This window comes from Rousettus aegyptiacus, unplaced genomic scaffold (genome assembly GCF_014176215.1).
Source record: "Rousettus aegyptiacus isolate mRouAeg1 unplaced genomic scaffold, mRouAeg1.p scaffold_m13_p_3, whole genome shotgun sequence".
In the NCBI taxonomy this organism is placed as follows: Eukaryota; Metazoa; Chordata; class Mammalia; order Chiroptera; family Pteropodidae; genus Rousettus; species Rousettus aegyptiacus.
This window is the reverse complement of record NW_023416306.1, coordinates 151,753,600-151,770,675: the sequence shown is the minus strand read 5'-3', so window position 1 is coordinate 151,770,675 and position 17,076 is coordinate 151,753,600. Positions and strand designations below refer to the sequence as shown.

At 39.5% G+C, this 17,076-nt stretch overlaps 1 protein-coding gene and 2 pseudogenes across 1 annotated transcript in view; 2 read left to right on the top strand and 1 right to left on the bottom strand.

The window, feature by feature from the left end:
• Positions 1 to 963: 963 nt before the first annotated feature.
• On the bottom strand, positions 964 to 1,082 carry LOC118600721 (annotated as a pseudogene).
• An 876-nt stretch (positions 1,083 to 1,958) lies between these two features.
• LOC118601451 lies at positions 1,959 to 2,077 on the top strand (annotated as a pseudogene).
• A 3,718-nt stretch (positions 2,078 to 5,795) lies between these two features.
• The window catches only part of ZFYVE1 (zinc finger FYVE-type containing 1), a 44,451-nt gene continuing 33,170 nt past the window's right edge, over positions 5,796 to 17,076 (top strand). Inside the window, exons 1-2 of the mRNA XM_016134770.2 lie at positions 5,796 to 6,025; positions 7,360 to 8,272. Coding sequence (XP_015990256.1) covers positions 7,790 to 8,272 — 483 coding nt within the window. The 5' untranslated portion in view covers positions 5,796 to 6,025; positions 7,360 to 7,789. The remainder of the gene's footprint in view (positions 6,026 to 7,359; positions 8,273 to 17,076) is intronic.

Sequence of the window (17,076 nt, the reverse complement as noted above, 5' to 3'; positions counted from 1 at the left end):
TGAATAGTGGTACTATGTACATTGGAGTACAAGTTTGCGGGGTTTTTTTTTTTTTTTTTTTTTTTTATTTTTTCAATTCTCTTGAATACATGGCTAGGAGTGGAATGCAGGATCACATTGTATTTCCATGTTTAACTTTTCAAGGAAATCACAAACTTTTCCATGGCAGCTATCCCATTTTACATTCCCATCAGCAAAGTTCGAAGATTCCAATTTGCCCACATCATTATCAACACTTATTCTGTTTTTCCTCTAATTATACTGGTCCTACTGGGTTTGAAATGATAGCTCATTGGGGTTTTTATTTGCATTTCTCTAATGACTTAATGAAGTTGAGCATCTTCTGATGCACTTATTAGTATTTGTATATTTTCTTTGGAGAATGTATATTTAAATTATTTGACCAGTTTTAATTGGGTTATTTGACTTTTTATTAAGTTTTAAGGGTTCTTCATTATTCTAAATATTAGACATTTATCGGATACATTATTTGCAAATATATTTTCTCCCATTCTGTGGGTTGTCTTTTCACTTTTTCATAGTGTACTTTGAAGCACAAGATTTTAATTTTGAAGAGGTTCAATTTATCTAGTTTTTCTTTGCTTGTGCTTTTGTTGTCTGTCATATTTAAAAAACTGTTAACCTAATCTAAGGTGTCTTAGTCTGTTCAGGCTGCAAAAACACATTGGGTAGCTTATAAACAGAAATTTATTGCTCACAGTTCTGGAGGCTAGAAGTCCAAGACCAGGGTGCCAGTGGTCAGGGGACAGCCTCCTTCCAGGTCAGAGTTACTGTAGTCTCACATGGTAAAAGAGGCAAGGGAGCTGTGTGGAATCCCATTTGTGAGCATTCCACCCTCATGACCTGATCACCTCTCAAAGGCCCCATCTAATGGTATCACCTTTGGGATTTAGGATTTCTTTTTCTTTCTTGCTTGCTTTCTTTTATTATTATTATTATTTATGCCTACAGCACCTGGTCTTCCTAGGTGGTCTCCCATCCAAGTACTAACCAGACTTGACCCTCCTTAGCTTTCGCGATCAGACAGGATCGGGTTTGTTTAAGGTGGCATGGCTGTAGACCATGGACCGTGGCTCCCCTGGGGCATGAATCCAGGACCTTCTGCGTGTAAAGCAGACATGCTTACTGCTACACAATGGAACCACGTTCAGGATTTAGGATTTCAACATACAAATTTGGGGGAAACACAAACACTCGCACCATACCACATGGTCATGAGGATTCACACCTATATTTTTTTCTAAAAGTTTTATAGTTTTAGCTCTTACATTTAGGTCTTGGATTCATTTGAGTTAATTATCGTATATATTGTGAAACAGAGGTCCAAATTCACTCTTTTGCATGTAGATATCCAGTTATCGCAGCACCAGTTGTTGAAAAGACTACTCTTTTTCCCTATTGAATAGTCTTGAAACGCTTGTCAAAAATCAACTGACCATAAACGAATGGGTTTAATTATGAACTCTCAATTCTATTCCATAGATCTACATTTCTATACTTATACCTGTTTTTGATCACTATAGCTTTATAATCAGTTTTGAAATAAGGAAGTATGAGTCTTCTAATTTTGTTCTTTACAAGATTGTTTCAACATTGCTGTTCAGGGTCCCTTGCAATTCCACATAAATTTTAAGATCAACTGTCTGTTTCTAAAAAAAAAAAAAAAAAAAAAAAAACAGTTGAAATTCCCCCTCGCCCCCAAATATTTTAAATTTGTGGTTGGTTGAATTCACAGATATGAAACAGGATATGGAGGGGCAACTGTATATACATGCAATGAAATATTATGCAGCCTTTAAAAAGAGGGAAATCTTGTCACATGGCACAACATGAACTTCAAGAACATTAAGCTAAGTGAAAAAAGCCAGTCAGAAAAGGTCAAATATTGTATAATTCTATTACTATGAAGTATCCAGTAATCAAAATCATAGAAAGAAGTCTATGGCCATGCCACCCTGAATGAGCCCAATCCCATCTGATCTCAGAAGCTAAGCAGGGTCGGGCTTGGTTAGTACTTGGATGGGAGACCACCTAGTAAGGCCAGGTGTTGTAGGTGTAAAAAAATTAAAAAAAATTTAAAAATCATAGAAACAGACAACAGAGGTGGTTACCACAGGTTAGGGGAGAACTAGTAATTAGAGGGTATAGAGTTTCAGTATTGGCAAGATGAAAAAGTTTTGGAGATCTGTTACATAACTGTGAATATACTTAACTGTACATTTAAAAATGGTTAAGATGTTACATCTAATGTTATACACTTTTTTACCACAATTTAAAAAAAAACTCATAAAACTGTAAAAACATATAACATGACTAAAGAGGAGTATATTAGGAAAGAGAATGAGTTCTTGAAAAGTAGTCAAAATGAACAGTTATGGAAAAGATTTTAATTGTTTTTTTTTAAGGAATGAAGAAAATGATGCAAGTTTGGACATTATCATTAGGACTATCCTTAAAGTCAGAATACACATGCTCTGAAAAGAGATATGAAAGTCTAGGTAGGGAAAGCGATAGGTGGGGATGAGAGTATTAAGATCTGAACTTCTGAGACCAAAAATTGGGGTTCAAACCCAGCTCTGCTTTCTCTTCTCAGGTGGGTGATTTTGTACAAGTCACTAAAGCTCTCTGTTCTTCAGTTTCCTTATCCAGGCCCTGGGATTTTCATGCTGGTTCCATCATCCAGGGTGCTTTCCCCTTCTCCAATAAAGTGATCACATTTGGCCTCCAACAGGAGAATCTGACAGAGACCATTCTGGTAGTTTTCTAACATGATATCTTCGTAAAAATCCTTCTGAGTGAGGCTCAGCCATTTCCACCCCTCCTGGGAAAAGCAGATGGCCAAATCCCAAAATGTCACTGGTGCCTTGGATTTAGACTTCTGAAGTGCAGCAGACATCCTTTCCTCCCTAACGACAGTCTGCCTCTGGGGAAGGGAAGCATGCTGGGCAGGTGAGGCAGATAAATACATTGCTTGGCTTTTCCCTTCCGATTCCTTAAGTTAAATGTATTGCTCCCAGAAATGGCATCATAGCAGTCCTGTGGTTTTTCATAACTGTTTGCGCTCAGTTACGCACCCAAACTGGAGAAGCATGATTTTTGTCCACGAAATCACTTTCTCTGAGGAACTGAGCTCCGCAGACACTGATGCCAAAAGCAGCTGAAATGTTGATAGAAAATTCATTAAATATGTAAATCGATCTGGGGATTAATTACAATCATAACAATATTGTCTTTCAATCCAAAAATACAGGATGTCTTTCCATTTGTTTATTTCTTCTTTAATTTCTTTTAATGTTTTTATAAAATTTTATTAAAGTGCAGTTGACATACAATATTATATTAGTTTCAGGTGTACAACATAGTGATTCTACATTATAGAATCACCATAAGTCTAGTAACCATCTGTCACCAAAGTTTTTACAATATTATTGACTGTTCCTTTTTTGTAATAAGGCTCATAATATGGCAAAAAGGTCATCCTACTCAAAACAACAAAATATGTTGGTAAAATATTGTAGTCAACAAGAAAATAAGGAATTATCAGACCAAAATCTAGGTGAAGGTAGGATCCAGAGAGTAAGTAGAACAATGCTGTCACTTTTTCCCTAGGGTATGTACCTTACTTGGCAACTTAAGCTTGGTTTTTCTAGGCTTCATGGGGCAAGTGGGACAGAAGACAAGGCCCAGGGCCTAGTGGAAGAGGGAAGTCTAAAACTGGAACCTCAAAGAGCTCTAGTTTCAGTGTAAGGGTGACTTGCAAGTAAACACACTCCCACCCAACAGACTGGAATGAAAGTTGTCTTGGAAAAAAGAGATTTCAGGGAGCTGTAGAGGGGGCACTAGATTCATATGACAGATCTTCCAGGAATATATAATCTAAATATACACCTCCTGGTGGTTAAAAAAGAAAAATCCGAAAAAGTGAATATGGTTTAAAGTGGTCCCTTTCAGCAGAAGCCAAAGCAAATCCTCTCTGAAGGAATACCTCTATCCTAGGCTTCAAAAAATTCCCAGAAATAATTTTCCAAAGAAAATACACCTCAGTTAAAAAAAAAAAAAAAAAGCACGCAAATGAGTGAAAACAATCGACAACAGAAACAGCTCTGATAATTCCAATCTCTTAAAAAAAATAAACTTTATTTTCATTATTATTGACATATTACCTTTACATAGAAAAAATTTCAGGAGTACATAAATGTTTAAATGAAGTCTTCCTCACCTTACTTATACTCCTTAGAGGCAACCTTTTTCATAGTTTAAAGGATTCTTATTATAACTTAAAAACATATAGTTTTGAATGGTTTTTGTTGGGTTTAAAAAGAATTAAATACCATTTGTTCCCAGGAAATGTTAATATTCTCATTTTTTAATTAGAAGTATGGAGTAAATTATTAGGGCTACAAAAAATTAGAGTGGTAGTCTTAGGAACAAAACACTCTAGGGAAATTTTATGACAGGCCAGCCAGTCTCAGGAACCTAACTGAAGACCTGTTATCTCGTTTCTTTCTAAAATCCTTTCCTCTTCTCTCTTTAAAACTATGAAGTTTTAAAGTGCTATAAATAGCTTAGTTCTTAATATCCTAGTTTGTGATGTGGCATAGGACAAAAATTCTGTCATGTTATACAGCTAGTCCAACGACTGTCTATCTACCCAGTCTTGAAAACAAAATTTCCAGCAATACAGTACTCATACATGGCTTTCATTATTACGTAAATTTGGTTTTTACCATTGGTCTAAATATGTCCCTTGAAACATAAAGTAAAAGAGTATATGAATTAGGAGATGGGTTCTTGTCTCAGCTTGGTCAATAATTTGCTGTGTGATCCTGGCAAGTCATTTAACCTTAGTATTCTCTCCTGGGTTAACAATTATCAAGATAAAATCAAAGAACTTTAGAATTGGCAGAGACTTCAGCGTTTACGTAGTACAATTTCTTCATTCCATGGAGAGGTGAGTGACTTACCCAAGAGCTTTCTGGAACAAGGTTCCAGTCTTTGACATCTTCGACCATTGCTCTTTTCATTTCATCAGGCTTTCTTTCAGTGTTGTTCCAAGAAACAAACAAAAAAACAAAATGAAAACACTAAACAAATATAGGCCTCTTACATAAAGCCAGGTAACACCGTTAATCATTAGCTTGCTCTGTAGCCTGAAAGCTTATCTGAAAATATACCCTGCCTAACCTAAAGAAGATGTAAAATCCAGGAGTTCTGAAACTATGTAAGGAAAAGTCAGAAAAGTAAAAGATAGAGAAAAAAGTTAATAGTTGACTTGGCGAATACTTGTAAAGAGAAAACAAAACTTACGCAAGAGTATTTATATTGTTAACAATTCTTTCTGGTCTTTTCCTACTTTGTACAAGGTAAAATTAGGGAAGTGGAGACTGCCTGTTTTTACATATTTCCAAATGAATGGTGTGTAACAAGGGTTATTTGAAATGGAATTACTTATCTCGCCTTCACTACACACTACAACAGTTCTCTAATTTAGCGCCATTCCTTCTCCGGCCACTACCCAAAATAACGCGCTGAAACCTCCGGAAACCACAGTCAATGCAAAAACTCCCAGCCCCGAACTGCTGGACGACTTACCTCCACCGCATCCTCGCAAGCGCAGTCTCTTCGGTCCTGGGAGTTGTAGTCACTCAGGGTCTCTACTTCCGGGATGTGGGAGAGGAAGCGCCTTACGGGAACTACATTTCCCAGGAAGCGGTGTGTGCCCTTCTCCGCCTCTGCCGGCGTCGGGCTCCACCCCGTCCCGCTCCTCCCTCGCTGGGCTGCCACTGCTCACGCCTTCCTGTTAGTCCGACCTGTGAGAAGTTCACTCTGATCAGCTGATCCCAACTGACAACAGGAGAGGAGGAAGCCCTGGAGGCAGCGAAGGAGGCGGGGGGGCGGAGATGGAGATGAGGATGGATCCACCGGTGCCCTGAGGAACAGCCCCCGTCCCCAGCAGCGCCCCGTGGTACCCCGACGTCGTTTGCCACGGCCGAGCTGCTCCGTGGTGGGGTCCCCGGGCTGCCGCGGTCGGGGAGGGAAGGGCACGGCCCTAGGCTGGGCGAGCGATAGTCCGGGAGCTCTGGCTGTCCGGGGAGAAGGGGGGGGGCGGGTGCGGCTGTGGTGGGGGTGGGGTGGCATAAACAATGGATTCGGCTCTGGCCTCTGCCAGCGCGGGGGGATTTTGGGGGACCTTCTTTGTTCTTAGACTCTGCTCCTGCCCCCTTGGGTTGTGGTGGTGTTGCCCGAGCGGAAGGAAGGATGAGGAATCCCTGGCTGGAGAGAGGTGTCGAAGTGGGGGGCCGAGTGGGCAGATTGTTTGCTTGGCCTGGCGGGCGGTGAGGTTTTGTTTTGAAGTCTGATTCCGTATTTTTATTCATTGTGACAAATTTTGATTTTTTGTTTCCGTTGTGGGAGCTGGTTGGGCACGTCTGAGGTTAGTGTGTAAATAAGGTCTTCTACTCACTTCCTTTGCTTTCCTTATTTATCTGAAAATAAGATTGATAGATTGATTACTGTGGGGGAGGAGTAGGGAATAGCTAAAATGAGGGCTTTGCATTTCGTGGGGGCGTTGGAATGGGCATTCAAGGCTATGGAGAGTCAGGAATATAATTGTGACAAAAGCCCCTTTCCTGCCCCAGTTATGCCCCAGTTATCTTTTCGTCTTCTTCTTTTTTTTTTTTTTTTTGAAGTTATTTTAAGTTTTTGAGAGCAAGAGAAAAATTGTTTTAACTCACTGCAGGACTGGCTTTGCGGTGGGTCATAGAGGAATTCTGTCTCCCCTTGCTCCTTTTTTTTTGGCAATTAGAGAAGGGACAAAAGGAAGTACAATAATTGTTTTTATTGTTTTCAAGCATGAAATGGTGACTCTTGTTTCCAATTTTACAGTCTTTCTTAGGCATCTGTCTAGAGTTGAAAATATTCCAGGACTTTAATGGAGCTAAAGTTTGTTATTATTATCATTTACTTAGCTTTTTACAGGTTTTTTATCTCCATGTTTCCCAATTGTGGGGTGCAGGTGAGGATTCAGAAGTTGTCCTTCCAAATATATTTGCTCAGTGATTTTGATTCTGAAATAATAACTGAGTGCACAGAGATTTTCAGCCTGGGAAATAAAGCAGCAAAGTCTCTTAAATATCTTGGGTCTAGACTAGTGGTTGTTTTCAAAAGGGCCCTTGACCATGATTTTGAGAAGAAATTGCTAGGATCAGAATGAGCCAGTGTAAGTTTTACAAGCAAGAGTGAGATTTCTCACAGGAGTTTTGGTGGCTTATTTAATCACAATTTTTTTAAAGGTGCACTTCTATTTTTAGATAGTGAAATTCTTTTTCTTTATCCTAGGTATCCCCTGAAATATTGACTTGAGGTTGGATTATATTGAAAAGCTCCTGACCACTCTCTTCTATTACCAAAACCTCGTGCCTGAGGCCCACCTCAGTGAACCCATCAGATCTCTTTCAGATAGCCATAAAAAGACCCTTTCAAATTAATTTTGACCACATATTTGCCTGCACTTTATGGAGGATGAAAACATCAAACCAAATCAACATTGCTTCTGATACAAGAGTCTTGGAGACAGAAAATTTAAAAATCGTGTGTGGAGAATTCTAATAGGACACCCAAGGTTTTTTGCGTTTTGTTTTTCTTTTTTTAAGGTGTTCAGAACCCTGTGGTATTTCTGTGCAGTCTTCAGACTCAAAGCCTTTGTTGTCACTCCTGGGGAAAGCCCAGTGACCGTTACAGGGTGGGCGATTTCCTTACCAATCTGAGTATGAGTGCCCAGACATCCCCAGCTGAAAAGGGCCTGAATCCGGGGCTAATGTGCCAGGAAAGTTACGCGTGCAGCGGGACTGACGAAGCTGTCTTTGAATGTGATGAGTGCTGCAGTCTGCAGTGTCTCCGCTGCGAGGAGGAGCTTCATCGGCAGGAGCGCCTGAGAAACCATGAGCGGATAAGACTCAAACCTGGCCACATCCCTTACTGTGACCCCTGCAAGGGCCCTAATGGGCATTTGCCAAGTGTGAGGCAGAGGGCTGCTGTGCGGTGCCAGACGTGTAAAATCAACTTGTGCCTGGAGTGCCAGAAGAGGACTCATTCTGGGGGTAGCAAAAGGAGACACCCTGTTACCGTGTACCATGTCACTAAGGTCCAGGAGTTACTAGAAGAAGAAGAGATGGATGAAGAGACCAAAAGGAAGAAGATGACTGAGAAGGTTGTGAGTTTCCTTCTAGTAGATGAAAATGAAGAAATTCAGGTAAATGTGGGTATAGTGGGATTCATGTGGCAGTGAAACAGATCTGTCTTTGGAAGTTAGCTCTCAAAAGGAAAGTCTAGGAGGAATCCAAATTTTAACTGTTAAAAGGCAAGACCCATGAAAGCTTGCATTACAAAGAGTCAGATTTAGTTACCAGCTGTGTGAGCTTGGGCTGAATTACTTTACTTTTCTGAACCTTAGTATTCTTATCTATAAATGGGAATATTGCCTACTTCATTGAGTTATTTATTGTAAGGTTGAAATGGCACAGTATTTGTATAGCCTGTTGCATAACAAATGTTCAGTATATGATAGCTGTTATTAGTATTATTATTAGGAAAAACTGATTTAGAACAGTTTTCTGAATGAGAGCACTTTGGCGAGTTGTGGATAAATGTGAATGATGAGGGACTGTGTGTGTGCAGGGAAACACTGACAGTGGGTCCCATGGAGAGGGCTAGGCAATAAGTCATAAACCTGCTTTCTCAGTTTAGAGAGACGGGTCTTTAAAAAGTGGCATTTGATATAAGGATAGTGTTCTCACTAGATGGTCTCTTCTTATTTCCATGTGTAGGCTTCTGATCAGTGAAAGCCAGTGAAGGCACCTGAGAGTACAGAAGGACTAGAGAACATTTGCTTCGATTCCAACGTGGGGAGAGGATAATATATAATAGGAACAAGTCACGGAGATAGTGGTGTATGACAAGGGTGATTGGGGAAGGGGTAGTATAATGTTTATACTTTACAGTGAAGGTAGTGTAATGCCTATGCTTTTGAGTGAAAACTGAATTCACATCCCGGCTACACCACTTACTGGCTGTATAACCTTGGCCAAGTTATTTAAGGACTGTGCCTCAATTTCTTCTACTACATAGTAGTTGATAGGATTCAAAGAGAATAGGAATGGGAAAGATTTATCACAGGGCCCAGCACAAAGTGTCCACTACTAGTCTGTTGTTTTTGTCAGTATCATGCAGTATTTGTGGTACATGGACTCTGTACTTTTAGCGGTGATGACTTCTCAAGTCTCCAGATTGGTATGGTATATAAGTTAACTGTTTGAAAAACTACCCAATTACCCACTAAATATTTTTCATTTCTGTCTTTTTTCCTCTCTGGATAAGCTTATGGAAATGGATTACATCATGATTCCTATGTACAGCAGTCCCCCCTTGTCTGCAGGGGATATGTTCCAAGACTTCCAGTGGACGTGGATAGTACGGAACCCTATATATACTGTTTATTCCTATACATGCATACATACCTATGATAAAGTTTGACTTATAAATTAGGCCCAGTAAGAGATTAACAACAATTACTACTTATAAAATAGAACAATTATAACAATATAGTGTAATAAGAGTTACATGAATATAGCCTTTCTCAAAATAGTACTATATGTACAGTGTGGATATGCTGGACAAAGGGATGATTCCTGTACTGGGCAGGACAGAGTGGGATGATGCGAGATTTCATCATGCTACTCAGAATGACGCACAGTTTAAAACTTATAAATTGTTTATTTCTGGAATTTCCCATTTAATTTCAGACCACAGTTTATGGTGGGCTACTAAAACCATAGAAAGTCAAACCGTGGATAAAGGGGCTCTACGGTAGTTCTCTTGTCAGCTACATACTTTGCTACAGGCTGTTCTTGATTGGCTGAGAAGAACTAATAGAGTTATGGAAGAATGACCTAGATCCCATTAGGCTTCCCTTGTTAGCAATAGTGTTCATTACGAATTATGCTCTAATTGGGCAATGGTGTGGGTTAAATATTTTACAAGTGGGGCAGTTGGTTTTGGATGATTCTTGTTGGTTCTGCCACCAGTTCTCTTGAGTGTCAGCTTTTGGAAAGTCATATTTCGGATTGTTGTCACTTTCATAAAGAGAAGATTTGAGATGAACCAGTAACCTTGTCACAAAATATATTTTTTGAAGGGAGGAGGTTGTGTATTTTTTCCTATTTGTAGCATCGATACATGTTACTTAATAGAGAATTAGGAAAATATAAGGGAGTGTAATGAAAAAGACAAATTCAATTACCCAGAGATGATGATATTTGTCCACTTTTTTTTCTTGTACTGTATAGTATGTATATAGTTGGGTTGCACAGACTTTCTCCCTTCATAAACATTGACCAGTTCCCAGGAGATAACAGTTTATTAATCGCAAGCAACATTGGTTGGGACTAATGGATTGAACATAAAATTTTATTTAGTGGTGATTCATTCTCATAGAGTCATTAGTGGGAAAGTACTTTGAGAAAATATCTGGTTCAGTTTTCTAATGTGAATGTCCAAAACAATTAGATGATTGTCTGATAACAAATCTAGATTATGAATTTAGCTAGATTGTAAACCCCTCGAGAGTCGGACCATTGTCTTATGCCCTGTATCATGTACAATGGTAGGCACATTGCAAGGCCATAAATACTTATTGATTGGCGATATGTCACATCTCAACTTTGTTTTTCAGAAAATGTATATCATACACTTAACTAGTAAAAAAACCCTAAACGTTATAAAAGGGCATACAATAATAAGAGTTTCCCTCCTACTCCATACCCTTAGTCTCCTTTCTTAGAACAATCATCATTGACAATTAATGGCATTCCTTTCTAGAAATGTTTTTCATGTGTACTTATGAATGTATGTATCCTTTTAATTTTTCAACAGAAATAGAACTTAGTATACTTGCTGTTCTGTGCTCGGCTTTTTTTCACTGAAGGATGCATCTTGTAGAGCTTCTGTGATCAGCACATTGAGATTTTACCTCATTATTTAAAGGCCGCCTAGTATTTTGTTGAATGGTTTTTTTGTGTAATTTTAACCTAATGGATATTTGAGTTATTATAAACAGGAATGTATTAAATAGTCTCAGAATCTGTTTAGATATGGAATCTTTTTTGGTCAAATGATATGTATGTGCATTTTAAGTTTGGATTGATTATGCCAAATTTCCAAACCTCATTTTATTAGCCTCTGCAGTACTTCTGTGAGTCTCCCTTGGGTTCTGGTCTTATCTCCTAACAGCTAAAATTTAAAAAGCCCTTAACTGTGGTGCTAGGAACTGTTCTTAGCATTTTACAAGTATGAGCTCATTTAATCCTGTTGATAACTCTGCGTGTTAGCTTCTTATTGCTGCTGTAACAAATTACCACAAATTTAGTGGTAACAAATTGCCACAAATGTAGTGGCTTAAAGTAACACATATTTATTCTCATAATTGGGAGGTCAGAAGTTCTAAAAATGGGTGGATAGGGTTGTGTTCCTTCTGGAGGCTCTAGGGTATGATTTGTTTCCTTGTCTTTTCTAGCTTCCTGAGGCTGCCTGAATTGTTCGGTTTATGGCCCCATTACTCAACTCTAAAGCCAACAGTGTAACACCTTCCAATCCCTGTCTCTGTCTCTCTTTTATTGTCACGTTGTCTTCCATTTGTGGCCCTCTGGCCTCCCTCTTACGAGGATCCTTGTGATTATACTGGCTCCACCTGGATAATCTAGCATAATCTCCCCACCTCAAAGTCCTTAATTCAGTCACATCTGCAAAGTCTCTTTGCCACATAAAGTGACATATTCACAGGTTCTGGGGATATGAAGTGGACATTGTTTGGAGGGGAGGGCATTTTCACCCTACCACACCCTATGAAGTAAATTGTACATCTTAATCAGTTTGGACTGCTCTAACAGAATACCATGGATTGGGTGGTTTTTAAACAACAGTTTATTTCTCAGCTCTAGAGATTGGGAAGTTGAAGATGCTGGCACCAACAGATTGAGTGATAAGGGCCTGGTTTATAGACAGCTGTCTTCTCATGGTGTTCTCACATGGCAGAAGGGAACTCTTGGGGTTTTTTTTTATAATCCCATTCTTCAGGGCTCCTCCCTAAACCTAATCACCTTCCAAAGGCTCCACCTCCTAATGCCATCACATTCACATTGGGGTTAGATTTCAATATGTGAATTTTGGGGGAGGAGGCAGAATACAAACATTCCATCTATAGCATTGCATTTTATAGATGAAGACATTGAAACACAGAGTGATGAGGTTAACTTGCCAACAGTGAGTTACATTTAAGTGGCCAAAGATTTGAGCATAGGTTATCTGGCTCTAAGATCTTTGCTTTGCAACACTCCTACTATCTCTGACCAAGTCATTTAAACTTTCTAATTAACTTTCATTATGGTTAATAGTATCAGCTCACCAGTTCCTCATGGCTGCTGTGAAAATCAAACAGCTCTATAAGTATACAACTATTGTCATTGAAGAAATGTTTCCTCATAGCAATAAAGATTCTATGAGTTAGGCTCAATCTTTGTTTTTCTTTTCGGGTTTCTAGGTGTTTGTAGGATTTGATGATTTCCATTTTCGTATGTAAGGATTATTTTAGCAGTTCGTAGGCTATTAACTAACGTGTGGTTTCCTCAAATTTTAGAGCTGAGAGCTTCCTAAGATTTGCTTATGATTTGAGTATTCAGTTTCTTTGGGAAAACCTAAAAAGATAAAAGTTTTCTTATAGAGGTGAAAATTTTGTCATTACCTGTTGTCATTTGAGTATATAGTGTTAATCATTTGAGTGTGTAGTAGAATGATAGATTTGAGGAGAGACTGACTTGGTCTCAGAAGCAGGAGCTCATTTGTGGCCTACTAGCCAAAGCTATTCATGACTTCAACATATTTATTATATGTTATGTACTGGACACTTTCTAGATTCCAGAGATACATGGTTAATAAGACTTGTTACATGCTGTCATAGAGTTTACCATTTAAGTGGGGAAAGCAGAGTTTACACATGTAAAACACATAAAAAGATGGTTCACATATAGTGAGTATTATTAAGGAAGAGTGATTTAGAAGCTACAAGAAGGTTTTATTGTAGAGGTAACTTTTAAGCAAAGACCCGATGGTTAATGCTACCTAGGGAAATATACCTGTAGATAGGAATGGGAACAAAAAGCAGGTCGACTGTCATGTTTGAATATAGGAAGAATGCCACTGTGGCTGGAGTGAGTTGCAGAGAGTGGTAAGGAAAGAGATGCAGAGGTAAGCAGGTGCCAGATCATGTGGGGCCTTGTAGGCCTTAGAAATAAGTGTGGGTTATATGTGTAATAGGAAGAAGCATCAGTCTGCTTTATGCTAGAAAGTTACATGACCTGATAGAACTTTTTAAGAGATGGCTCTTGACTTTAGTGTGAAAACTAGATTACAGTGATTGTAGGGGGGCAAGAGGGAAAGCAGTGAAGCCACTTAGGAGAATATTACAGAAGGTGAGGTGAGAGGTGGCTTAGATTTGGTGTTATTTACGTGGCGAGATGGAAAGTTAATGAATTTGGGACAAAGTTTGGATGTAAACAGGAATGCTGATACATTGGGTGGAGGGGTGAAGAAATGAGAGAGTTCAGTTGTGATCCCAGGGCATTTGGTTTATGCAAATAACACCTGCTTAATACTCCAGATTTTATTGAATTGATAAAACTAACCGTCTTTAAGAACTCAATTTGAACAATAAAGAGAGCTAAACTCATCTTATTTGGTATTATCTAAGACTGGTTCTCAACCTGCAGTGGTTTTCCTTCCACAGGGGGCATTTGGCAATGTTTGGAGTCATCTTTGGTTGCCACAGCTCGGGGGTGGAGGGCATGTGCTACTTGGCTAGTGGGTGGAAGCCAGGGTACTGCTAAGATTCTTACAGTGCATAAGGCAGGCAGCCTCACCGCCGCCCCGTCCCCCCCGCCCCCCACCAGAAAATATTATCTAGTACAGAATGTCACTAATAGTGCTGAGATTGAGAAACTGATCTAAGAGTTGAAAGTTTGGTTGAACAGGAGATCTGGATTCCAGTGAAGTGGAAAATATATTGGGAACAAAAATTTTAGTCAGTACACCATTTTTTTCTCTTTTTGGTTCTGTTCACACCTCAGAAGTAATCTAGGTAAAATTAGTATTTTGGCGTATTTTGTAACCTTGCTAGTGAAATGTTTAGACTTCGTGGGTTATATTCATTGATTTTTCTGGGCCTCAGTGGAACTGTACCAGGAAAACCAAAGAACTTATGGATTCATTTTTTAGAGCCCATAATAAATAGATGATCCACACTAACAAGTCATCCATAATCTCAAAGTTAGAGACAACACCCTTGGCAAATAACTCAAAGGTTAGAAGAATAAAGTACTTTAATTAGAGTTCTTAGTGGTAAGAAGAGGATATTGTTTTCTTAGTTGTTGGGTCTTGTGAGGAATTCAGACATCTTACCAGAATATCTATTTGTCAGAGGGTAAAAAGGTGAAAAATTAAGTCATTTTTTTCTTCATTCTTATGTACATATATATTTAAACCCCATACAAGGTGTTTTTTTTTTTTTTTTTTTTTTTGGTCCTCCCCCCCCCCCCGCCCCCAATCATCCCATTCTCTCTGTCTCTTTTCTACAAACTTCCTATACTGTCCGCTCTCCAAAAGAATAGAGCAGCAAACCGGCAAGAAATTTCGCCTTCTTGCTGACTGGCCCCTGACTGGGGCATTAGGAGAGCCAGGAAGCTTTTTGTGCCAAAAGACTCCTGAAATTAAGCCCCCTGATGCCAAACAGGCAGGGTGATAAGGAAGTCCTGGAGTGGTCAATTCTGAGAAGCTAAGAAAGGCTCTCCTTGACTCAGGAATTGACAGCTGTGGTTCCTCTCTAAAATGGGAGGCCAAGTGAGTCTTCTTTGTCATTCCCTCAGCAGAGTCAGTGGTGGACCTCATCGCACTGAGTCCGTTCCTTTAAGAAGACCCATCACGTTGCTTGGCTGCTTCACTTGTTTACAGTCCCAGAATAGTGTGGCTCAAAATACTGGGACTTGGCTTTTTTTTTTTTTTTTTTTTAATTGGCTAAAGGAGACATAATTTTAATGGGATCCAGGAATGGAAAATAGCAGAGGATGTTTTTGGACTGTATGGGAATTCTTGACCACAAACCAGCTGTGTCGGTCTATCCCATTTCTGTGCTCCTGTCTTAGACTCATCTGTTGGTGACCCTTGGGCCCTGTCCTCTGCTTCCTGGTCTAGGGTACCTTGATGAGGCTTGCTGTTTCTAGGCTCTCTGTTTCAGAAACCCCTCAGGACTTAATTCTGGTCAATAAGTCATGAGTCAGGGGGATCATAATCTTCTAAATTGTGGAACTTCCCCACAATTTCTTGTTAGATGGCCAAACTCGTATAATGTAAGGACTAATTTTGATGCTGTGGCTGGATAGCCCTTTGGCAATCTCTGGTCAGAACATGAATATATTTACTGTTGGTTCTTAGGAGCCATGTTAAAAAAAAGTAACAAAAAGCCATAGATCTGCTTAGGAGCTGTCTGTCAAAATAATAAGCAATAATTGCAGGAGTAGCAGAGGTTCCCTCCGCAGTTGCTGCCTTTTACTCCTAGAAACCCAAGTAAAAGCCCCTTTTGTTTAGTAATAATGGTGGGGGGAAGGGCATTGTATGGGATTACTGGGAAGTGCAGGGTAGAGGATGACTCAGACAGGCAGAAAGATGAAAGAGCCCATATTATGTGCCTTCTGTTTCTGCTCAGCATTTTCTGAGCTTTCCCAGCCTTGGGCTGTTTTAACAGGCTCCTGACATTGAACCTGGGAGGCCTTTTTGTTTAGTACTGGACTGTTTAAAATTTGACCCATATAAGCCATCACTGTGAGTCAAAATCACTGTGAGTCAGCTTTTTAGGGAACCTATCTTTAACTATATTTCAAGAAACCTCCAGTTTATGTGATTCTGTTTTTTCCTGGACTGTTACTTCTTTGAAGTGATTGATTTTTCTGGAATTGAGCAAATATTTGGCTTTTTCAACCAGGGGTCAGGTAATGGGAGGATTTCTTATTAAGCTGACTTTATATGTTTTCCTTATGGATGCATCTCCTGGCTGCACCACCCTGGAATTTATCCTGGAGATGTGTAGCACGAAAGGGCTTCTGATGGCTGGCTAAACTTTTCTGGGGAGTCGTGCTTGCTTTGGGAGGAGCTCCCATTAGACCATTTCTACCTAGGGTTAGAACTGCTAAATGTATTGAGTATGTTTGATTGGCGATGGGAAGTTAGAGGAAAGCCAATGGATGAGACCCAGAAGGTAAAGAAAACAGGATTATAAAAAGTTCCAAGTGAGAAGAATTGGAAAGACCTATAGGAAGGGACACAGAGGAACTTTTGGAGGCAGGAAAGGGTGGTTGCTTCCTTGGAGGATGTTTTGTTCATTTTGCCTCTGTTTCCAATAACTTTTGGCTGGCAATTAAGAGGCTCTGTTTGGCCTGTTTGTGTGGTTATCTTGGTAGAGGCTGGCGTTCTTGGTCAGAAGAGTGTGTAAACCAGTCATATGGAAGCCTCTGACCTCTGGAGGGTGATTCTGTTTTCTGGTAGGTTCTGGAAATTTTTGTTCCCCTTCCTGATTTCTTCTACTTGAGGCTGAATTACTGCTGTCTTTTCCAGGGAATTTGAGTCTAGACAGTGGAATATTTGAAAAGAACACATAGATCCTGGTTCTGGCATATAGTTGCAGACACCCGAAGTTCAAGTTTAAGAGAGCAATTCAGCAGTCGTACCGTATTCTAGAAATTCCTCTAATTTCCAGCCCAATTGCTTCTGCCCAGTGTATATGTCATCTACACGGCTAAACTCTTTTCCATAATTTCTCATAACCTTTTCTTTCAGAGAGCTCAATTCAGTTTAAAGGTATCATTCAACAACAGGCATAAACATTGATTAAGTGTCAATTTTGTGCCTTATTAGTTTGAGGAATCTCTGAAATATCTGCCACTTTCAGAAGAAAATAAT